Source organism: Scyliorhinus torazame, chromosome 13 (assembly GCF_047496885.1).
Source record: "Scyliorhinus torazame isolate Kashiwa2021f chromosome 13, sScyTor2.1, whole genome shotgun sequence".
NCBI lineage: Eukaryota > Metazoa > Chordata > Chondrichthyes > Carcharhiniformes > Scyliorhinidae > Scyliorhinus > Scyliorhinus torazame.
The window spans coordinates 79,556,736-79,581,547 of NC_092719.1; the positions used below are offsets into that span (position 1 = coordinate 79,556,736).

General features: G+C 45.8%; 1 protein-coding gene across 4 annotated transcripts in view; it reads right to left on the reverse strand.

The window, feature by feature from the left end:
• Positions 1-24,812, reverse strand: part of itpr2 (inositol 1,4,5-trisphosphate receptor, type 2) — a 333,090-nt gene that overhangs the window by 62,423 nt on the left and 245,855 nt on the right. For all 4 annotated transcript variants that reach the window (XM_072471852.1, XM_072471851.1, XM_072471850.1 and 1 more), the window contains 7 exons: positions 23,137-23,321; positions 22,844-23,027; positions 13,759-14,015; positions 11,066-11,266; positions 8,510-8,620; positions 5,775-5,870; positions 540-656 (listed from right to left, as the gene is read on the reverse strand). In XM_072471852.1, coding sequence (XP_072327953.1) covers positions 540-656; positions 5,775-5,870; positions 8,510-8,620; positions 11,066-11,266; positions 13,759-14,015; positions 22,844-23,027; positions 23,137-23,321 — 1,151 coding nt within the window. The remainder of the gene's footprint in view (positions 1-539; positions 657-5,774; positions 5,871-8,509; positions 8,621-11,065; positions 11,267-13,758; positions 14,016-22,843; positions 23,028-23,136; positions 23,322-24,812) is intronic.

Genomic DNA, 24,812 nt, shown 5'->3' on the forward strand with positions numbered 1-24,812 from the left:
CATAAATGCAGCACCTTCCCAACCAGAGCATGTCCCAAAGTCCTGTTCAGCTGATGAATTGAAGTCATTACCGTAACATAGGAAACACTGCACCCAGTTTGTGTAGAGCGAATAGCAATTAAATAATGACCAAATAATCGTATGTTAGTGATGTTGATGGAGGGATAAATATTGGCCGGGACATTTAAAAGATTGCATGACACGAGCTGAAGATTTCTCCTGGTCAATATTTACCCTTCAACCAGCAACTAAACCTGGCTGTGTAGTTAACACACTTTTCAATTAGTGGAGGTTTGGTGTGTGCAAGCTCACCCCTGCAATGATTATTCTTTAAAAGTATTTCAGAGATGAAGCAGTGTTGTGGGACATGCTGTTGTTGTAAAACGGCAGTATATCCGTGTGTGCTTGTCCTGCCAGAAGCAACCAAAAGCTGGCATTTGACAGTGTTACTTGAATCGATCACGGAGATATGCCCAAGTACTCAAACCGATACATAGCAGAGGAAAATTCATATGCAAATTTGTGATGAATCAATGTACCTGATGGGCCAAAATATAAATATTATGGCCAACATCCTTTGGAGAGATGTTCTCCTCTGAATTCTCATCATTATCGACCTCTTCACCTTGATTGTAAGCAGTCTTTATGACATCGACCTTCAAAAGAAAAGTTAGTCAGCTCTGGGTGAATCAATCATAGAAAGGTCCCTCTGGTTGTATATCAGCGTCCAGAGTATGGGAAGATGTGCTGTTATAAAACTACCTTTGGCATCGAATGCCAAGCAGCTTCAGGCATGACGCAAAGTGAGTATTTCAGTTGGGCAATGGGTAGAGATCAGCAGTAGGGAAGCCTGGCTAATTTCCGTGACCGAGAGAACCGCAGTGAATTCTGATACGCGGATGGCTGAGGCTCCAAAATGGTGGACAGGAAATATGCACACATTTCTAACCAGAAATGCCCCATCCACTATATTAGGCAAGGACAAAAAAGTGTACATTGTTTACTTATCCTCAAAATAGGCACTAGATCTACTCTGTATGAAAGTGAGAGACCTAATGCTGAGGCCCATTATCTGGGCGCTTCAGGTTCCATTATGGAAATGAGGAAATGTACCCTGGGTTCCTAAATTAAGGGGAGATAATGGAGTTGCGGCAATATCTCTGGACTAGTAATCTAGTGGCCCCAGGTATGGTGGCACAGTGCTTAGCACGGCTGCCTCACAGCGCCAGGGACCCAGGTTCAATTCCGGCCTTGGGTGACTGTATGGAGTTTGCACATTCTCCCCATGTCTGCGTGGGCTTCCTCCGGATGTTCCGGTTTCCCCCCACAGTCTGAAAACGTGCAGGTTAGTTGTATTGGCCATGCTAAAATTCACTCTTAAGTATCCAAAGATGTGCAGGTTAGGTGGGGTTACGGGGATAGGGTGGGGGAGTGGGGCTAAGTAGGATGCTCTTTCAGAGTGTCGGTGCATCCTCAATGGACTGAATGGCCTCCTTCTGCAGTGTAGGTATTCTATTTTTTTTTTTTTTTTAAATGAATGCCCTGGGACCACAGGTTGAAATCCCACCATGGCAGCTGGTGGAATTTAAATTCAATTAATAAAATCTGGAATTATTAAGCTAGTCTCAGTAATGGCGACCATGACAACCACTATCAATTATTGTTAAAAACCCATCTGGTTCACCAATATCATTTAGGGAAGGAAATCAGCTGTCCTTACTTGGCCTGCCCTCTATACCACTCCAGACCCACAGCAATGTGGTTAACTCTCAACAGAGTTCTGAAATGGCCTTGGCAAGCCACTCAGTTCAAGGGCAATTAGGGATGGGCAACAAACTCTGGCCCAGCCAGTGACGGCCACATCCCATGAAAAAAATGTTTTAAAAGGGCCCATATTGTGGATATCAGATCATTAAATTACTCTGCACATCTCAAAGATGTAGGCTTTGAAGTCAAAAATCCCGTAGGGGTTTGTTGTTCTCTAGCTAGAATTCTGGTGGCTCATTAATTTAAAGCTCAGCTGTTTGTACCATTCCACCACAGTAATCACCAACCCTCCACTGAAATCACAGCCAGAGGTCAGAGGAAATCCCACAGACATTCCAGGCATCGACCTCTCAGTCACTGGGAGTTCTTTCTTGGTTATACAAATGCGTTTCCCTCTCACTCCTAACGTTTTGCGTCAGTCCAAACTTATCAATCTCCTGAGGTTGAAAGGTGCCTGTTTTTATTACTTTGTGCTCCCAAAAAAATCCAGCATCTGAAATTGCTCACAACCTAATGCGGTCCAAATTATTCAGAATGTGAGGCAAAACTTTGACAAGTGCAGATACGAGGTACTCAACATTCAAAGGCATTAAAGGTACAGTTACACCACATGTCTCTTGTCTGGAGTGACTTCCATGTTCCAGCAATATGGACGAGTAGTATAACTGGCATCTGTTCAACTGTTTCTGGTTATGGAGAGAAATTAATGAGAGAAGGTTCTCATAGCACTGTAACGTGAAACTTTGAAACTTAAGCTCACTGCTCCATGTGTTCAAGCTAAACTGATTAAACCCAGGCAGTGTCATGATGTTTTTCAAAGCCCATTTCTGAGAAATAGCTTTGGAACAGATTTGAAATATGTGCTTTTTAAAAATGATTTGACAAAAATATAGGACAAGTTTTTAACTCATTCAAAACCCATTCATTTTCACAGCATTGAAGGGCCAGGATTTCAAATCAGAAAGTTTCCCAACCCGACAGACCTACCTCACTAAGAAATCAAATCTCAGTTCCAGCTTCGGCTCTTGGGGAATTGGGGGCTGGATAGAATACTGCTTGCCATGCCTGAATACAGATCGGAGTCAACAACAAGGGTGGACGAGTACCAAGGCAGGCTGGGTAATAGACCTGCCTTGGTTCTCTGGGGTTGTGTCCCAGTCATTGGCTTATATTTTAGGCCTTCTAACCCTCACCCCATACCACACCCGCCCACTTGCCATGCAGCCTCCATATCCCATGCCAACTCATGACCACCAGCTGCCCCAATGCGCGTGGGAAGCATGGTGGTACTATAGTTAGCACTGCTGCGCACAACATCAGGGACCCGGCTTCGATTCTGATCCTGGGTGACTGTCAAGTGTGAAGTTTGTACTGTCACCCTGTGTCTGCTTGCCGGGTGCTCCGGATTCCTCCCACAGTCCAAAGATGTGCAGATTAGGTGGATTAGCCATGCTAAATTGTCTCTCTGTGTCCAAACTTCAGATGGGGTTAGAGGATAGGGTGGGGAGTGGGCCTAGGTACGGTGCTCTTTCGGAGGGTTGGTGCAGATGGGCCGAATAGCCTCCTTATGCACTGTAGGGATTCTATGATTTCACACTCCATGCCAACTCATAGTACTTCCATGCTGATTTACCCAATATACACTCTGTACAGAACCAATGAACTCCATTGCAACCATGGCATCCATTCATAAATTTCTTTAAACTATTATTGCCACAGCCTATAATAGCATCAATCAAGCAAAGTATAAATAACAGAAGCACTCATCACCTATTTATCCTGTGCAAATAAACATTAACCCATTAACAAAAGAGGTAAGAAAAAATATCTTAGTACAAGATCAAACTGTCAGTTAAGCAAATGTTTCACTTCTAGGTTCTCAGCCAAGCCTCATTATGTATGCTTGGCTGAGAGACCAGACTTTCATGAGTGAAATTGTTTACACAAGTTGAAGTGGGGCAATTGAAATAATTTGATATTAGGATTGATATTAATGGGCGATACGGTGGCACAGTGGTTAGCACTGCTGGCTCACGGTGCTGAGGACCCGGGTTCGATCCCAGCCCCGGATCACTGTCCGTTTGGGTTTGCACATTCTCCCCGTGTCTGCATGGGTCTCACCCCTACAATCCCAAAGGTGTGCAGGGTAGGTGTATTGGCCACGCTAAATTGCCCCTTACTTGGAATAAAAAGAATTGGGTACTTTCAATTTAAAAAAAGATCGATGTTAAGATGAGCATTAAAAGCTTTACAAGTGGAGGCGTGGGAGTTCTTCTAGGCATGATAGGAAATATAGACAATATTGTGGGAAGCAGCTAAGAATCACAAGCTGCAAACCTAACGGCGTTCGCAGCTTGGGTGAATAAGGTGTTAAGGAGATAAGGAAACAGCCTGGGAGTAAGTCCCTGGCACAGATGAGGTCCTGCTGAGGCCAAATGTTGAAGCTGCTGAGATACAAGGAACACCTCTGCAGAATGAAGTACCCCAATCTTGAGTACGTATTGAGGTACTCAACAATACCGGTGATGGGAGCAGTAACCAAGAGTGTTTTGCTACATGAGAACCAAAGACTATAAAATTGAGATTAAAAAATCCTTTAGGCAGCGATCCTTGGAAATGCAACCAGGATTGATCCATCCAGCATATATTTGAATAAAGATTTTGCATACTGCAACTCTCAGGCTTTACCACAACACAAGTGCAGAGAACAGTTGACTTTATTTGATTGACATCTCCTTGAGGATTTCGTAACTTTTTTTTCCTGTGATCTCTTTTGTCAATGGTTTAATACTTATTAGCGCAAGATTAAGAGGTGTCAAGTGTGTAAAGCTTCTGCTGTTGACGTTTTAATAGTTTGGTTGATTATACTTTTATGGGGTTTCAGGAACACCGTGGGCTGGATTCTCCGTTTTGGAGACTAAGTCCCCACGCCCTCGTAAAAACTGTGGTCCTTTACGCCAGGAAAACGTGTCTCAAAAGGCCACAGATTCCCCGTTTTGCTGGTTCTAGCAGGGAGCCGTCGTCGTGTTGCCAATACAGCCCCCAGCACTTCCGGGTCAGTGGCCGTGCTCAGCGGCGGCCTGCAGCGGCCGGGCTGTGCTCCATGGCGGACTCAGCCCGTTGACCTGGACCCCCAAAGTAGTGCCCCGCATCGGCCGCTTGCACGCCCCGGACCACCCGCCCACATTGCCTGCAGCTCCGAATGAAGCCCCTCCGCCCACCGATCGGCCCACCCCTGACTGTGGCAGCTCCTTACTGAGTCCGCATCCGCCATGCGAGCATACCGGACGGTATGAGCACACTTAAGCCACGCCGTCGGGAATTTGGCCGGTCGGCAACGGAGCATCGCGGGGCCGGTCTCAGGCAATGGCCTGAGGTGGTGGATACTCGGCGTGGCATACTCCACGAGTACGCCGATTTTCAGGGGGAGGGGAATTAAAAATACCAGCGCCGCTCCCGATTTCGGCGGCAAAACGGATTCTCTGCCCTGTCGTTGAACGTGATTTCTGAGTCGGGGAATGGAGAATCCAGCCCCAGATGTTTTCAAAAAATTATGAATGGGCATTTTCTAAACTGTCTCAGACATGCCATTGTTACCATAGGGTTCATTAGTTCTCTACATGGTGCAACTAGATGAATGGGCATAGAAGTGCCATGAGTTTGCATGGAGGGTATTAGGAGCCATGGGGATGGGTGGGAGTGGTATGAGCTGGCATGAAGGGGCATGAGCAAGGTCTTTTGCCGCACCTTTCTAAAGGATCCCAAATCCAGGCTATGGTTCACGGCTCCTCTGAGGGGTCGTGAGCCATGAGACAGGGAAAAGATGGCCCGATTCCACAAGAAGTTTGTGAAGCTGGGAGATGGCAGGAATGCAGGGTGCTGTCTTGCAACACAGCACCAATTAGACATTGTCATTCGAGGGAAGAAGAGCCTTTTAGAAGGTGTGGTTAATGGGAAATAGGTCAGCAAATCATGAAATCTTCCGGAGTAATGTTTCAGGTTCTTACCAATTCTTTAGGCCGCATGTTGTAGAGAATTCTTTCTGCATTTTCACTGTCATGTCTGCTTTCCATGATGGAAAGTAAAAGTTTCGAAGCATTGTTCTGTTTTGTTGCAAAAAAAGAAAAAACCACAAGATATTCTATTAAAACAAAACCAGGCACTGCAACTTGTCTTCTTCTATTAAAAGCAACTCGAAACAGAATTCTTTCTGGACCTGGAGTTCTAGTGTGAGGTTTCTAATGGCCAGTCAAGCAGACATACTGTTTTATAGCAGGATTATTACACCCAGTAATTCATGGCTTATTACTGTGCAAATTGGCTTTCTCAACATTCAACAGCAAATTGCACTTCAAAAAGTATTTGGCTGGCTTTAGGGTGCATTGGGACGTCCTGAGGTTACGGAAAACATTATATAAAAGCGCGTCTTCCTTTCTTCTTTCTGACGTGCGGTTCTTTTCACTTAAACCTGAATTGCCATTAGGTAAGCATAGTCTGAGGTCACTTAGAGATCAATAGTTTTCAAGATTTGAATGAGCAGATAAAAACTTTGGTTGCCGATCAGAGGAATCCAGGATGAAAAATCTGCGCTGTATCTTTTTATTCCCCCACCCCAGCCCCATCCCCCAGAGTAGTTTTGAAGCCCAAAGTGAACCATGTCACTTTGGACTGGGCCATATGTGTGTGAGATAAACAAAGTCTTGTTCGACCACCTGTGGCATTGATCATCACTCTTCTCGTGGGCGAAACAAGTTGTACTTTTCTTCGGTAACTTTTCCTCCACTTTGCAGCTTTTCATTCATTCTGCATCTTTCTCTCTGTCGTTTGGCTTATCACTTTCTTTTCTTTCTCTATAAGCCTCTCATGCACTTTAGTGATGGTACCTCGGTGGATTTCTCCTCACCTTTACTCTCTCACTTTTGTCTGTCTCTCAAATTGTTACATTTCTTTCACAATTTCTGTAAACACACTTTGAAATGTAATTCCTTGGCTATGGTGGGATGTCCTGAGGTCATGAAAAGTGCTACACAAATGCAATTTTTACATATATATTGCAGTATATGAATGTACAGAGGGGGGATACAGTGGCGTAGTGGTATTGTCACTGGACTAATAATCCAGAGACCCAGAGTAATGCGCTGGGGATCCAGGTTCAAACCATGCCACGGCAGATTGTGAAATTTGAATTCAATAAAATATGTGGAATTAAAATTCTAATAATGACCATGAAACCATTACGATTGTCGTAACGACCCATCTGGTTCACTATTGTCCTTTAGGGAAAGAAATCTGTCCTCCTTACCTGGTCTGGCCTACATGCGACCCCAGACCCACAGCAATGTGGTTGCTCTTAACTTACCCCTCAAGGGCAGTTATGGATGGGCAATAAATGCTGGCTCAGCCTGTGACGCCCATATCCCACAAACTAATAAAAAACTATGCCAGTACAAGTTATTGCCGCATAACACAAAATACCAATCACATTCAGTGGTGGTGCTGCTTGCCTTAAATAAAAGTTTCTTTTAACCCTTGTGCATCTTTGATCGCCTCATTAACTGCATTTGCAACACAATGGCCCAGATTTTCACCATATTGGATAGCCTCTCCGTCATGGCAAAATGGTAGAGGAGCCCGAAAACCCTAAGTCCCAACCCCGAACACGGCATTTCCCGGTTTCACAGGGACGGGAATGGAGTCAGGCCAGAGCTTGCTCATGCATGGTTTACGGAAGCTGCTGGCCATTCAAATCATCAGCTGCTTCCGCTAATGTGGGATGAGAAGCCAGGAGTGTGAGGCTTAGTGTGTGTAGGTTAGACCAGGTAAGAGCTAGTCTGAACTTTTGTGAATTTATTTGGATAGCCATGGTACTCCTTTGGAGAGGGAGGGCACCTCTTTGGGAGAGATTATTTGGTATTGTTAAATTAAACATGATTTTGAACAAAAAGTGCATAAACTCATGGAATTGTCAAAGCTGTCAAGGTGTTCAACTCTTCTGGGCTTTAAATTTTAAAAAAGTCTGAAGTTCAAAAAAAAAAAATCAATGCTGATTTTAATAATTGAATTGAAATTCCACCAGCTGCTGTGGTGAGATTTAAACCTGTGGCCCCTGGATCGTCCAGTAACCTTACCAGTGCACCACCGTCTCTGCTGATTTACCTCAGCAACCCAAAATTTAAAGCTTCCCTCCAAGATTTCTGTGGAAAAGTGGTGAATAATTTGAAAATAAAAATGTGCATTTCTGTGACTCATTTCAGGACTATTCAGTCAATGAAATACTTCTGGAGCGTTGTCATTTTTGTCATGTAGGAAATGCAGCAGATAATTTGCCTCTAGCAAGCTCCCACAAACAGGATAATGCCCTTAATGACATTGCTTGTAGAATAAATCGTCGACCAGGACAACGACAGAATCCCCCTGCTCTACTTTGAAATAGCGCCATGGGACGCATTCACTTCAACATCTGAACATCATAAGTAATAGGGTCTTCGGGAGGGTTTACTTCAAATTTGCATAGACTAAATTATGCAAAAGAGAGTTTTTGTTCGGTACATTTTAACTAAACATTATTTTAAGTTAATATTGGTTTAGGTTCCTTTGTCGATCACAAATAAACATGCAGAAGGCAAACAAATGCCAAGACTTGATTTGTTTTTAAAGTTTCCTGCTATCAAATGGAGTCAATCATCAGGCTGACAGAAGAAAATATTAAAAATAAACTATTGAACAAAGGACTCAATCTTACCTTTAGTCGTAAAACCAGATCAATCCGGTACTTCCCGAGGGGATTAATGTCATTGAGGATCAGTGCAATAATAATGTCAATCCCATTGCATTCGTGGGTGGTGATGCAACTCTGTTCAAGGCAGAATTAAACATGGGTAAACTTTATTGTTCAGATGGAAACAGGAACAGGTATTTGCAAAGGCTTGCACAAGACGTTTGGGTCAATGACAACCTTTCTCCACATGGTTCAGTGAGGTGGTGAAACAGCAGTAGTACAGAACAAAGATAGGAGGTTGGCAGTCTGCTTTGCAGTGCACCTGGATTTTCCTTCAACCTCAGAGGCCACAATCACCAAAGCTAACTTCTACCTGCAAGATGCATTGTCCTCTATTATTTTCCAGCCATTTTTCATCTATTTAAACCTTGCTTCTCGATACATCGTTCCATAATGTTAGAGGCCACGTTTGACCCCTGTTGCTCTCTTGTACCTACTATGCCACAGAAAGTCCCACTCCCAAATAAATCACTCTCCTGTGACGTCGTCTCACTCAGATCTCAGTTTCATAAATAAAAAGGACACAACAAAATTAACAAGTTAAATGGATTTGCAATAGTCTGCTGCTGACCAGATTTGAGCGGGTGAATGCAACTTCATGGCAAACATATTGGGAGTGGGAGATGTGGACTTGGAAGGAATCTGAAACAAATTGGTTAGGGAGCCTTTAAAATGGAACCTGCAGTCTGACAAATTTTTTTATTCTTTCATAGGATGTGGAAGTGGCTAGGCCAGCATTTGTTGCCCATCCCTAGTTACCCTTAAACTGATTGGCTTGAACCATATCAGAGCGAAGTTAAGGGTCAACCACATTGCTGTAGGCCTGGAGTTACATGTAGGCCAGACCGGGTAAGGGTGGCAGATTTCCTTCCCCCAAGGACATTAGTTAACCAGATGGATCTTTATGAGAATTGGCAATGGTTTCATGGTCACCATTACTGAGGCTAGCTTACAATTTCGGATTTATCCAGTCCAGCGACATTACCACCAGGCTACCCATCTCCCCAAGCCTGCAGTGCACTGACCATCATTTTACCCACTCACTGCAATTTGGTGGCTGATGTTCCACTGGAAGTGAGGGGGGGACTCTGTTCCACCAACTAGGAACTAGTTAGATCCTAATCTGGGCTGGAGAGGGGTCAATGTGACCTAGCAGCTGTTTTAGGAGAGCGGGGGTGAGAAGGCTCTGGAGAAGCTGCCAATATAAGAGGGATCCTTAACTCTAGGTTGAATTATTTGCAAGCTTTCCCTGCCAACCTTCCGCCCTCCTTCAACTCGACAGCCTGCACCTTGTTGCATCAAGTCTCATTCACCCACCACCTCCCTGCCCTGCACCTGGCTCATGATCCAGCAACCCCCCGATTTAAACATTCTCCTCCTCCTTTTCAAATCCCTCTCTGGCTCCTCCCCATCTCTGTAACCAACTCCAGCCTTGCAGCCCTCCAAGATATCTGCCCTCCGCCAATTATGACTTGTTATGCATCTCTGATTTTAATTAGTGGCCAAGTCCTGAGCTGCCTGGGCCCTCGGCTCTGGGGTTCCCTGATCCCTGCTTAAACCTCTCCACTTTCTCCATCTTCCTTTAAGATGCTGCTTAAAATCCAGCTTTTTGACCGAACCTTTGATTGCCAATTTTAATATCTCCTATTGTGGTTTGGGGTCAAATTCTGCTGGGCAATGTGCCAGTGAAATAACTTGGGATATTTTAAGGTGTGATAGGAATGTATTATTGTTGTGGGACAACAAAAACATTCTTGCCTGGACAATTCCCCCACCGCGCCCCTGATCTCACCACTTCTTCCCCTCTCAGAGCCCCCAGCCCACCACTTACCCTCTTTGCTGCCAGTCAGCAAACTCCAGCAGGCAGGATTTCTACTCCCCCTCTTTGACCAGTCTTCCCCAATAGCCTCCCATTCACCCACAGTCTTCCCCAGCCAGTGGATTTTCACTTTCGTCGGGGGCACCCCCCTATCTTATGCACACGGGTCCTGACGATTGTGCATGACAACCAATTAAACATGCTCCTCTCACTCTTCAGATTTGTCACAGTGGGTCGTGATGACACCTGATAATCCAGACTCAAGCAAAAAAAAAAAAACAATTTTGAGGCCAAAAAGATTTATTCAGCAGCCTGTGCCGTTTAAAGATACGAATTTTAACTTTGGGGATAATTACGATTTACTCCCAATAGTTATAACTAAATAGTGAAAGTGACACTGGGAAGTTGTTCTCCAGTTCTTCCCACACAATCGGCTTTAACTTTGGCGGAAGTTCGGGAAATCCCTATCAGCCCAAACCTGCGCAATGTTATGTAATGGCGGGGGGAGGGCGGCGCTCAAGGAAATACCCGGTGTAGATGCTCCGCTCTCAGCCAGATTTACCAAGTGATTGTTGCACAGGTTAAACTCTGGTCCAAGTTGTCCACAGTTTGGTTACCTGACGAAGAAAATGGCCATACAAGATAACCAGCGCTTGTATGTTAAACGTGATTGCGATTCAACTGGAGTCCTGGGATTTTACCTGATTCTCGTGACAAGGCCCCTGGCAATATTCAGTCAGTGTTTCCAGTGTTTGGTTGATGAGGGAGACATTCTTCTCGTTAATGTAGAGACCCAGTAGGCCTAGACCCCCTGTGGTGCTGCCGCAGATACAGTCCATAAACTGAAGTGTTTCACACACCAAGTTGTAATTGGTTTTGTTGTTCTGGTGCCGAAGAAAATTCTGGAAAGACAGCAAAATATGGAAATGACCAATCGTTTCCACTGAAAGAAGCCATCAGGTCCCGCACACGCTCTTCAAAAAAAGGACACTGTATCGGTGAGGGGTTTCTGAAAACATTCAACCTCGGTGTAAGGTTTGTGGTGCGCTGGGCGAAGCTGAACATTGAGGCTGACCCCCTAACTGCCCATCACAGTGGCCCGGCAAGTCACTGAGTTGTACCAAAGCCAACAAAACAGAAAATGCTGGACAATCTTAGCAGGTCTGACAGCATCTGTGGAGAGAGAAGTGAGCCAACATCTCTGAGTCTGGATGACTCTTTGTCAAAGCGTATCAAAGCCAATATCAGCCATTCATGAAGAAAGCTCGCTGCCACCTTCACAGGACAGCAAATCGATGAGTTGCCCGCAATCCACAAACAAATCAGAAGAAAGAAAAATCTCTCCGTTTAAGGACGGCTAGGAAACTTGTATTTTGGAAAATGGAATGTATAAAACTCGGTGTTTTCAGATGTAAATTATTCTAGTCGGTTTCGTAACAATAAAATGGTAGCTTAATTATTTATCTGAAGAGATCCTTGGCACAAACTGCACATTAACTTAATACCTGTGGTCCGGAGGTACTCACTAAGGCTCCTTAGGCAGCACCTTCCAAACCTGCGACCTCTACCACCGGGAAGCACAAGGACAGCATGGGAACATCACCACCTGCAAGTTCCCCTCCAAGACACTCACCATCCCGATTTGGAAATGTGTCACCATTCCTTCACTGGGTCAAAATCCTGGAACTGCCTTCCTAACAGCACTGTGGATCTGCCTACACCCCATGGATTGCAGCGGTTCAAGAAGGTGACTCACCACCATCTTCTCAAGGGCAATTAGGGATGGGCAATAAATGATGACCTAACCAGCGAAGCACACATCCGAATAAAGAATTTTTAAAAATCTGACACATGCCACTGTTAAACTAATTCATCACACCACGGCAGCATGGTAGCACAGTGGTTAGCACAATTGCTTCACAGCTCCAGGTTCCCAGGTTCGATTCCCGACTTGGGTTTCTGTCTGTGCGGAGTCTGCATGTTCTCCCCATGTGTGCGTGGGTTTCCTCTGGGTGCTCCGGTTTCCTCCCACAGTCCAAAGATGTGCAGGTTAGGTGGACTGGCCACGCTAAATTACCCTTGGTGTCCAAAATTGCCCTTAGTGTTGGGTGGGGTTACTGGGTTATTGGGATAGGGTGGAGGTGTGGGCTTGGGTAGGGTGCTCTTTCCAAGAGCCGGTGCAGACTCGATGGGCCGAATGGCCTCCTTCTGCACTGTAAATTCTATGATCTGATACACCCACTGTCTGGTCGGCTGGGGACAACCGTAGGTCTCTCCATACCCATATCTCTCACACCTCACCCCTTGCTCTCCTCAGCAACTCTACTCACAACGGAGATGGCCAGAAAGTAGGCCAAGGAGAGCCTTCAGCCACTTCACTGGAATGAATAATTAAGTCAAATTCTCTCAGTTCTAATTCAAAAAAAAAAACCAGAAAGGTAATCAGCAAGTTTTGTAAAGTGTCAGCTAACTTCACGAACATGCGGTTGTGAATTTGGCCCCTGCCTAATCTGAGAGTCATTCAATTCATTGTGAGGTTGGCAATCTCACTCCGACAAGTCCTCAGGAATGGTTGTCGTGGGAATAGAAAACTTCGCATTGGTAAAAATAAATGGGATTGTTCTTTTGAAATTGGGGGTTACATTTTTGGAGCAGATAGACATCGGCAGCACCAACGCAGCTTTAAGAGGCACCATGGCACCACTGGGCACCTCAGTCACTGAAATGCATGGGACAGGAGAACCCCTGGAATGGGAACGGCAACATTTCCTGTAGGCCTTGGGAGGGTCAAGTGCCAGGGACAATTTGGAAGTGTGCAAAGTCTCCGATAGGTCATCTTGTTCTGCACAGACATCTTGGCCACTTACATAGAGGAGAGTGGTGGGTAATGGGGTCAGATGCGACGACTAGTCAGATCTGGGGAAGAGGGTTGTGATAAGCTTCAATGCCCCATCTTCCTGCCATTTTTTACACTATCTCACTGGGTTTGGGTTGGGATAACTAAGAAAGTCAAAGGCATTTTATCGGAATTCTTTCCCTGCACCAGGAGTGTCCAAGCTTCTTGCCTCTGTGGGTTACACATGTTAACTGTACTTTAAGTCAGTGTTTAATTACATTAAGGTGGTGGGCATTAACTGTGGATTCTGTTGTGCTCCGAATAGACATAGATTGAGATGGTGGTTATTGGATTTTAGAGGTGCATGTTTGGAATGTTTAGCTCTGTAAATAAAAGCCTATGATCAGTGCAAGGATTTACTCCAGCTCTTTTCTTGACCACCTGCCTTTTGGGCATGGAATATGTTTGGCAGTCAGCCAAATTGTTTTCAAAATGTGCAGCTTCTACTCGAGTGCTGCTGCTGTTTCTGATAAACCTCCCTGAAGACCGTGATCTCACCTGAAGTTCTGAGTTATGGTTCTCACAAAACAGCTGAAGAAACCTGAGGATAGGCTCCATTATAGCGATCGCTGGGCTCATAACTTCCTCATCTTTGGACTTCTCCTCCGAACCAATGGCCTCATTTCCCACAGGGACGAGATCAGCCTCGGGGTCCATCTCCCGCCTGTACATGTAATAGGCCTTGTAGGTGGCGGCTGAAGCCTCTGCCAACTGTCCTTTCACTCCCTCTTTGAGGTAGTATGCCGAATCCCTCACTGAAAGATAGTATAAGATGGTTTGTTTTGTGATTGACAAGATTTATATCTACAATTTTAAAGCACATATTATTTGCGCCACCTGGAAGAGTATCGAAGATTTTGATTTAGTTGACGTGTTCAGAAGCATATCATGAAAGCTCAGAGGTCACTTATGGTGGTTAAACCTGACCTTATGTTGGAGGGGGGGCATTTGGTCTCTTTTCAGACCTCAAGATAAAGCTGGGTGCATTGAGGGTGGTGGGAATGGAGGCTGACATGATCGCAGAGGTTGGAGGGCTGTTGGGGTGGGGGGGGGATAGTGTCTCAGACTATAATCGCGAGTTCACGAGGAACAGGTCACTCTGGATGAAACACCAGTTCAGCCTCAACTGGAATATTGCCACCAGTTCTGGGCACTCTAGATTTGGAAGGCTATGGAAAGGGTTCACAAGAATGGTTCCAGGGATGAGGAACTTCAATCACGAGATGGATTGGAGAAGCTGAGGTTGTTTTCCTCGGAGAAGAGAAGGTCGTGAGGAGATTTGATCAAGGTATTTCAAATCAAGGGGGGGTCTGGACAGAGTAAACAGGAAAAAAACTGTTCCCGCTCATGAAGGGATCGAGAACAAGAGGGCACAGATTTAAGGGAGTTGGCAAAAGCAGCAACAGAGATAATCTTTTAGCAGAATCTTACAATGCTAACAGCTCAGGAGGTTATTCGGCCTGTTGTGTCTGTACTGGCCCAGTGCCTAATCCCACTCTCCTGCCTTTTTCCCATACCCCTCATCGGGTAATTATCTACTCATTTTGAAGGCCTCGACTAAATCTGTCTCCACCACACTCTCAGACAGTACATTCCAGATGCTAACCACTTGCTGTGTGAATCTGTCTCCATCTCATTCAGACCGCGCATTCCATATCCTAACCACTTGCTGTGTGAATCTGTGTCCATCTCATTCAGACCGCGCATTCCATATCCTAACCATTTGCTGTGTGAATCTGTCTTCACCACACTCTCAAACAATACATTCCAGATCTTAACCGCTCACTGTGCAAATCGGCCTCCACCACACTCACAGACAGTGCATTCCAGATCCTAACCACTCACTTTGTAAAAATATTTCTCATGTCACTTCGTTTTTTTCCTCCAATTAATCATCTGAAATCCGAATCCTTTGCTTCTCAATCCTTCCACCATTGGGAACAATTTCCCTCCCTCTACTCTGTCCAGATTGTGCATAATTTTGAACTCCTCTATCAAATCCCCTCTCAGCCTTCTCTTCACCAGGGAGATCAGGCCATTCAATTTATCACAAGTTATTGATATTCAGCTATTTGAAGTCCTGATTCAGACTTCATTAAAAAAGAACACTGTTGTTACTAAATTTCGAAAGTCATGAAATTGAAACAAGGACCAGTCAGGAAATAAGTAACAAGACAGAGAATGGAAACAACTGGTCATCGAGGACCAAACTGGCTCATTAGTTTGCCACCAGTTGCCCACTGAAAAAGAGACAGTCACATGTACAGTACCGGATTATATTAATATTTATTCTTCTATCTTTTACAGTGATAGTTAACTATGTGTTTGGTGATTTTATTCTTAATTACAAGATAAAAACTGTACTAACATTCAATTTTGTTTTTAAGATGGAGCTTTCAAAAAGGGGAGAGTGGTCTCGGAGAGACAGCAACAGCAGAAACTATCATGGAGAATGAGGCAGAAACATTGAACAAAACCATAGAATCCAGACAATGCAGGAGGCCATTCAGCCAATTGAGTCTGCACTGACCCTCCGAAAGAGCACCCTGCCAAGACCCACCCTCGCCACTCCAACCTACATATCTCTGGACAACAAGGGTAATTTTGGCTTGGCCAATCCACCTAACCTGCACATCTTTGGACTGTGGGAGTAAACCGGAACACCCGGAGGAAACCCATGCAGACACGGGAAGAACGTGCAGATTCCGCACAGCCATGACCCAAGCCGGGGATCAAACTCGGGTCCCTGGTGCTGTGAAGCAACAGTGCTAACCAGCGATCAAATCATCTTTCCCAATTAGGTAAATATTTAAATCTCCATCTCGGTGTTCAATTGCCTTGATCCACTGCAGTTCGCCTACCAAAGAACAAAGAACAAAGAAATGTACAGCACAGGAACAGGCCCTTCGGCCCTCCAAGCCCGTGCCGACCATGCTGCCCGACTAAACTACAATCTTCTACACTTCCTGGGTCCGTATCCTTCTATTCCCATCCTATTCATATATTTGTCAAGATGCCCCTTAAATGTCCCTATCGTCCCTGCTTCCACTACCTCCTCCGGTACCGAGTTCCAGGCACCCACTACCCTCTGCGTAAAAAACTTGCCTCGTACTTCTACTCTAAACCTTGCCCCTCTCACCTTAAACCTATGCCCCCTAGTAATTGACCCCTCTACCCTGGGGAAAAGCCTCTGACTATCCACTCTGTCTATGCCCCTCATAATTTTGTATACCTCTATCAGGTCTCCCCTCAACCTCCTTCGTTCCAGTGAGAACAAACCGAGTTTATTCAACCGCTCCTCATAGCTAATGCCCTCCATACCAGGCAACATTTTGGTAAATCTCTTCTGCACCCTCTCTAAAGCCTCCACATCCTTCTGGTAGTGTGGCGACCAGAATTGAACACTATACTCCAAGTTTGGCCTAACTAAGGTTCTATACAGCTGCAACATGACTTGCCAATTCTTATACTCAATGCCCCGGCCAATGAAGGCAAGCATGCCGTATGCCTTCTTGACTACCTTCTCCACCTGTGTTGCCCCTTTCAATGACCTGTGGACCTGTACTCCTAGATCTCTTTGACTTTCAATACTCTTGAGGGTTCTACCATTCACTGTATATTCCCTACCTGCATTAGACCTTCCAAAATGCATTACCTCACATTTGTCCGGATTAAACTCCATCTGCCATCACTCCGCCCAAGTCTCCAGACAATCTAAATCCTGCTGTATCCTCCGACAGTCCTCATCGCTATCCGCAATTCCACCAACCTTTGTGTCGTCTGCAAACTTACTAATCAGACCAGTTACATTTTCCTCCAAATCATTTATATATACTACAAAGAGCAAAGGTCCCAGCACTGATCCCTGTGGAACACCACTGGTCACAGCCCTCCAATTAGAAAAGCATCCCTCCATTGCTACTCTCTGCCTTCTATGGCCTAGCCAGTTCTGTATCCACCTTGCCAGCTCACCCCTGATCCCGTGTGACTTCACCTTTTGTACTAGTCTACCATGAGGGACCTTGTCAAAGGCCTTACTGAAGTCCATATAGACAACATCTACTGCCCTACCTGCATCAATCATCTTAGTGACCTCCTCGAAAAACTCTATCAAGTTAGTGAGACACGACCTCCCCTTCACAAAACCGTGCTGCCTCTCACTAATACGTCCATTTGCTTCCAAATGGGAGTAGATCCTGTCTCGAAGAATTCTCTCCAGTAATTTCCCTACCACTGAAGTAAGGCTCACCGGCCTGTAGTTCCCGGGATTATCCTTGCTACCCTTCTTAAACAGAGGAACAACATTGGCTATTCTCCAGTCCTCCGGGACATCCCCTGAAGACAGTGAGGATCCAAAGATTTCTGTCAAGGCCTCAGCAATTTCCTCTCCAGCCTCCTTCAGTATTCTGGGGTAGATCCCATCAGGCCCTGGGGACTTATCTACCTTAATATTTTTTAAGACACCCAACACCTCGTCTTTTTGGATCACAATGTGGTCCACAGCAGATGCTATCGCCCTGGCCCAACACTCATTCCTGGAGCATCTCGACAACAAGGACACCTACTTCAGACTACAGCTCCACTTTCAATACCACAATCCCAGCCAAACTCATATCCAAACTCCAAAATCTAGGATTCGGCTCCTCCCACTGCAACTGGATCCTTGACGTCCTGACCCACAGACCGCAATCTGTAAAGATAAACAACGACACTTTCTCCATGATAGTCCACGAATCCCGGAACCCTGCAAGGCTGCATACTTAGCCTCCTACTGTACTCCCTACATAGACATGACTGTGTGGCAAATTCGGCTCCAACTGCATCTACAGATTTCTGATGAATGAAATGAAAATGAATGAAAATCGCTTATTGTCACAACTAGGCTTCAATTAAGTTACTGTGAAAAGCCCCTAGTCGCCACATTCCGGCGCCTGTTCGGGGAGGCTGGTACGGGAATTGAACCGTGCTGCTGGCCTGCTTGGTCTGCTTTAAAAGCCAGCGATTTAGCCCAGTGTGCTAAACCAGCCCCTACACGACCGTAGTGGGTTGGATCTCAAACAACGATGAGTCAGGAGGGAGACAGAGAACCTAGTGGCGTGGTACCTCAGTACACATGACAATAAATCTAAATCTAAAATATCAATTTCTCCCTCAACATCAGCAAAACTAAGGAGCTGGTCATTGACTTCAGGAAGCAAAGTGTTGTACACACCCTTGTCTGCATCAATGGTGCAGAGGTGGAGATGGTGGAAAGCTTCAAATTCCTAAGTCTACACATCACAAACAATCTGTCCTGGTCCACCCACATCGACACTACAACTAGGAAAGCACAACAGCGCCTATACCTCCTCAGGAAATTAGGCACGTCCACAATGACTTTTACCAATTTCTATAGATGTACTGTACAAAGCATCCTATCTGGCTGCATCACAGCCTGGTATGGCAACTGCTCAGCCCAAGACCATAAGAAACTACAGAGAACACAGCCCAGTCCATCACACAAAACCGCCTCCCATCCATTAACTCAGTCTACACCTCCCGCTGCCTTGGGAAAGCGGGCAGCATAATCAAAGACCGCTCCCACCCGGATTATTGTTTCTTCCATCGGGTAGAAGATACAAAAGTTTGAGAACATGCACCAGTAGATTCAAAAACAGCTTCTTCCCTTCTGTTACCATACTCCTGAATGACCCATTTAGGGTCTTGAACTGATCTTATGGACTAAACTGATCTTTCTATGCATATTCTCTACACTTGTAGCGCTATATACCATATAATTAATTTGCTGTCTATGTTTATGTTTTTTCATTATATATCCTCATGCATTTATCATATCTTCTTTGTTTTCATGTATGGAGCGATCTGCTTGGACTGTACGCAGAACACTTTTACTGTACCTCAGTACACATGACAATAAATCTAAATCTAAAATATCATACCCCTTTACATCTATCTGCACAACTAATTCTTCCATTTTATTTTGAACGCGCCGAGCATTCAGGTACAAACCTTAAGGCTAGTCCTTTTAACATTCCTTGCCCCGTCCCTACTATTTTTTATTATGTCCTTATGGCTCTTGATTTCTCTGCCCATCACTTTTCTTATTTTCCTTGCTGTCTTTTTCTCTTGTTCTTGATCCCCCTTGCTCTGAATTCTTGCATAGGTTCCCATCCCCTGCCATATTAGTTCAGGCCCTCCCCAACCAATCTAGCAAGTACCCCACAAGGACATCAGTCCCGGTCCTGCCCAGGTTTGTACTGGTCCCACCTCCCCCAGAACCGGTCCCAATATCCCAGGAATCTGAAACCCTTCCCCTCACACCATCTCTTCAGCCATGTAGTTGTCGATACATCCTGCTGTTTCTCCTCTGACCAGCACATAGCACTGACAGTAATCTTGAGACGACTACCTTTCAAGTCCTACTTTTCAACTTGCTTCCTTAGCTCCTATATTCTGCTTTGAGGACCATCCCTTTTTTTAAACCTACGTTTTTTGTATTAATGTGTATCACGACAGCTGGCTGTTCACCCTCCCCCTTCAGAATGTCCTGTAACCGCTCTGAGACATCCTTGGCCGTAGCATCAGGGAGGCAACATACCATCCTGGAGACACTTTTGCAGCCACAGAAACGTCTATTAATTTCCCTCACAATTGAATCCCCTATGACTATTGCATTTCTATACCTTTGCTCCTCCATTGTGCAGATGAGCCAACCATGGTGCTATGAATTTGGCTACTGTTGTTATCCCCCGAGAGGTCATTCCCCTCAACAGTATCCAAAACGGTACATCGGCTGCAAAGAGACATTGATAGGATGCAGAGCTGGGCCTAAAAACGGCAGATGGAATTTAACCCTGATAAGTGCGAGGTGATTCATTTTGGTAGAAAAAATTTGAATGGGGATTACAGGGTCAACGGCAGGGTTCTGAGGAATGTGGAGGAACAGACAGATCTTGAGATTCATGTCCACAGATCTCTGAAGGTTGCCACTCAAGTAGATAGAGCCGTGAAGAAGGCTTATAGTGTGTTAGTGTTTATTAACAGGGGGCTTGAGTTTAAGAGCCGCGGGGTTATGCTGCAACTAGACATGACCCTGGTGAGACACATTTGGAGTAGTGTGTGCAGTTCTGGTCACCTCATTATAGGAAGGATGTGGAAGCATTGGAAAGGGTGCAAAGGAGATTTACCAGGATGCTGCCTGGTTTGCAGGATAGGTCTTATGAGGAAAGGTTGAGGGAGCTAGGGCTTTTCTCTTTGGAGAGGAGGAGGATTAGAGGCGACTTAATAGAGCATGAAATAAAAGCGAGAGCAGCAACATGGATACAAAATTAGCTGAATAATAAGAAGTAGAGAGTAATGGTCAATGGATATTTTTTGGGCTGGAGAAGGTTTATAGTGGTGTTCCCCAGGGGGTAGGTATTGGGACCCTTGCTTTTCCTGATATATATTAATGATGTAGATCTTGGTGTGCAGGGGACAATTTCAAAGTTTGCCGACGACACAAAATGTAATATTGTAAACTGTGAAGAGGGCAGTGTAAAACTTCAGAAGGTCATAGACAAGTTGGTGGAGTGGGCAGATAGGTGGCAGATAAAGTTAAATGCAGTGAAGTGTGAGGGGATGCATTTTGGTAGGAAGAACATGGAGAGACAATACAAAATAAGGGGTAAAATTCTTAAAAGGGTGCAGGAGCAGAGGGGCCTGGGTGTATAGAACATTGAAGGTGGCAGGACAGGTGGGAGAGCAGTTAATAAAACATTCAGTAGCCAGGGCTTAAGGGGTATCCAGGGCTTTAGGGGCATAGAGTACAAGAGCCCCCTCCCCACCAGGCCACCCCCGGAAGGGTGCACGCCGAGGTCCTGCCGGGTAAGACCACACGTGGACGGCGCCAGCGGGACTCGGATTTTTTTTGCGGCCACTCAGCCCATTGTAGCCACCTGAGTTGGCCAACTCCCGATGTAAAATGGAGAACAGCAAAGGCTGCAGGGAAATTCAGCCAACACAGGCAGAAACCAGCAGGTGCAAGTTACTGTGTATTAAACTCTGCAAAAGCCCAGACAGCATTGCTACAAGCAGCCATCTGCATAATAATGTAGCAGCCATCTACATACTAATAAGCGATCCCCGGGAACAATCGCAACATTTGGGATAAACAAAGCTAAGCCAGACTCCCCGGCGTAAGCAGGAGCCAACACAAGAGGTTAACGGACACCTCAAGACCGCCCATCGATCAGGGAGCCGCTCCAGTATTGGAGAAATCAAACCAAACGATTGGAACAAAGTCCAATCACCTGGAACCAGGTACGGGGCCCTCCCCGAAAGGCGGGAAGCCCCTGGGGACTATAAAGTTAAGCCCCCAAGTTCAAATCGTTCTTCTTGACAGGGTCACTCAGCAACGCGAACCAACCCTTGAGAGTGAACTGTCCAAGCTGCCGCATCACTGAAGTAAGTCTCAAGTTGACGCTCGCTACGAGATAGGCGCTCCTAGCTACTAGTCCATACCAGCTTTGAATCCCGCAGTTTCAGATTCCGAACGAAAGGCCATTTGTTCCCCTGACCTGGTGAGCCAGTCCGAAACTATGTATAGGCCTGTTAGTTGTAGAAGTAGCTTAGAAGTAGAATTTATGCATGAGTAGCGATTTACTGTGTATAATAAACGTGTATTGATTTGAATCTTACTAATTGGTGTGTTGAGTTATTGATCATTACTTGAACTTGAACCTCATGGCGGTATCATAAAGATACCTGGCGACTCGAGAGCAAAGGTTATAAAACAGAGCCAACTGAACCAACCAAAAGTTAGCAACACTATCCGGGAGGAGATTCACCGGGGGGGCGGCGCGTAGAGCGGCCCCCGACCTGCGGCACGCCGAACGCGCCGGCGCCAATTCTCCGCTGACCGGCATCACGCAATTCGCGCCCGGCCCGCCGATTCTCCGCCCCGGCGTGGGCGGAGAGAATCCCGCCCATTGTGTACAGTTCTGGGCGTCACACTATAGGAAGGATGGGAATGCATTGGAGAGAGCACAGAAGAGGTTACAAGAATAGTTTCAGGGATGAGAAACTTCAGCTTTGAGCATAGATATCAAAAGATTGGGACTGTTCTCCTTGGAGAGAAGAAGGCTAAGAGGAGATTTGATAGAGATGATCAAATTCATGAGGGGCTGGACAGAGTAGACGGGGAGAAATTATACCTGCTCTTAAAGAATGAAGGAGAACAGATTTAAAGTGATTGGCAAAAGAAGCCAATGTGATGTGAGAAAAAACTTTTTCCACACAATGAGCGATTTGGGTCTGGGATGTGCTGCCTGGAAGTGTGGTGGAGGCAGGTTCAATCGAGGCAGTCAAGGGGGTAATAGATGATCACTGGACTGGGGTATTGGGGAAAAGGCAGGGGAACGGCACAATGATGCTTATTTGAAGAGCCATGCAGACACGATGTGCCAAATGGCCTCCTTCTGCACGGTAACGATTCCGTGATTCTGTGAAGTCTGTTCACAATGTCAGAAGAAGCTTAAATTTAGCAATTGGACCCCCCGACTAGTTACAACCTGTTCGCCATTCATGATTTTCATTCAATTACCTCTCCTCCGGTTAACAGGTGTCACAACATCACAGTCATCATCCTTCTTTTTGCTGCTCACGTCGTTGGTGTTGACCGATACGGTTGCCCTGATTTCTTGTTGCGCCAGTTTCATGCGGTCGTACAAGACTTTGAAGAACTTCTCGGACTTCTTCAGCTCGTTGAGTTGACGGTGAAATGAACGCTGAGATTTGATAACAGATTGATTAAAATGGTTTGGGGGGGGGGGGGGGGGGGGTGGGAGGAGCGTGGATTGATTCCAAGTTCTGAGAAATCAGACCTGTTTGCCTTACCTGGATCTGGGTGTTCCCGCCTTCTAACAACGCAATTCCGAGCATGATGCTCTCTTCAAAGATTCTAGAATTTTTAGTGTTCGTGATGAGGTCAGTGACCAGTTCGGATGCCCCAGCTCTGTCGAGGTGACACTGAATGTCAAACACAGAGACTCCACCCTTGTCTAAATCAGATGCAGAGCCACCTACAAAAAAACACCATCAAACACTTTAGCTGGAGGCTTCAGTTTGAGTTCACAGAATTATTACAGCACAGGAGGCCATTCGGCCCGTTGTGGCTGCATTGGCTCTCCATTGGAATAAATGTATTTTCTCTTACTTCTTTCCTTCTCATTGTCGCTTTGCATTTTCACTACTTTGGTACCTATACATGCGTCTGTTGCAACAAGATCTATTTCTGTTCATGTTAACTACTATGTGAGAAATGTTAATTGCTTTTTCTTACACCGCAGCAGAGAGAGAGAGCACTTGGATCTCTTCCCACTCCTCAAAGGAAGGGACTAACACATAACCCACTCGCAAGCTTCCCTGAGCTCCACTGTCTGAATTAGTCAGGCCATGACAACTACTCATTTTACTGTGAGGATTTCTTCCCATTCCAAGTGTTTCTGCTGCTTTCAGCCTGCAGCTTCCAAATCCAGGACAAACCTTTGTGAGGCAGAAGCTTTGATGTCAGCCAGGGTAGCATTTTCACCTCTTGAGCCAGAAGGTTGTGGGTTAAAGTCTACGATCTGCACTGAAGATGCAGTTCAGCACTGAGGGAATGCAGCGCTGTCAGAGGTTCTGTCTTTCCGACGAGGCCTTAAACTGAGGCTCTGTCAGCATAAAAGGTGATCCCACAACACTACATGGAGAAATGTAGGGGCGGTTTTCCTGGTGACGGACCACGATTTATCCCACAATCAACATCACGGAGATCGATTTTCCGGGCATTGGCCCGCAACCTCCGCAGTGTGGCGATCTCCAGCGGATTGTCACTCTCGCCAGATTTAACTGCACGGGAATTCCGAAGTCCCCATCCCACCCAACCTTCCTCCCTCAGGCTGGGTGAGACAGGAGAACAGGACTGTTTGAACAGGTTTATCATTTGAAAAAAAAAATGTTAAAAAAAATCGGTAATTATTTTACAGTGGGACAAGATTCTCTTAGAAATCTAATTTCAGGGGGGCTTCCGGTTGCGGCTATGCCTAGGTAGGTCGCACGTTCGGCAGCTCCCGCCAAGAATGGACTTTTGAGCCCTTTTGAGGAGCCCCAGCGGCACTTGTACGACGGTTTCCAGTGTGGGAAGGTGATAGTAAGGTTCCCCCAGCACTGTATGGAGTGGACCAGGAGTGGAGCGATCAAAAAAGTGGTTTTGGAGCAGCGAAGAGAGCGGGGGAGGAAAAGCAAGATGGCGGCGGGTGGAGATCAAGCAGCGTGGGCGCAGTGGTCGCGGGAGCAGCAAGCGTTCCTTAAAAACTGCTTTGCGGAGCTAAGAGCAGAAATGCTGGCACCAATGAAGGCGTCGATCGAAAAGCTGGTGGAGACCCAGAAGGCCCAAGGGGCGGCGATTCGAAAGGTGCGGCAGAAGGTCTCAGAGAACGAGGACGAGATTTTGGGCCTGGCGGTGAAGGTGGAGGCGCAACACAAGAAGTGGCAGGAGAAGTTTGAGGACCTGGAGAACAGGTCGAGGAGGA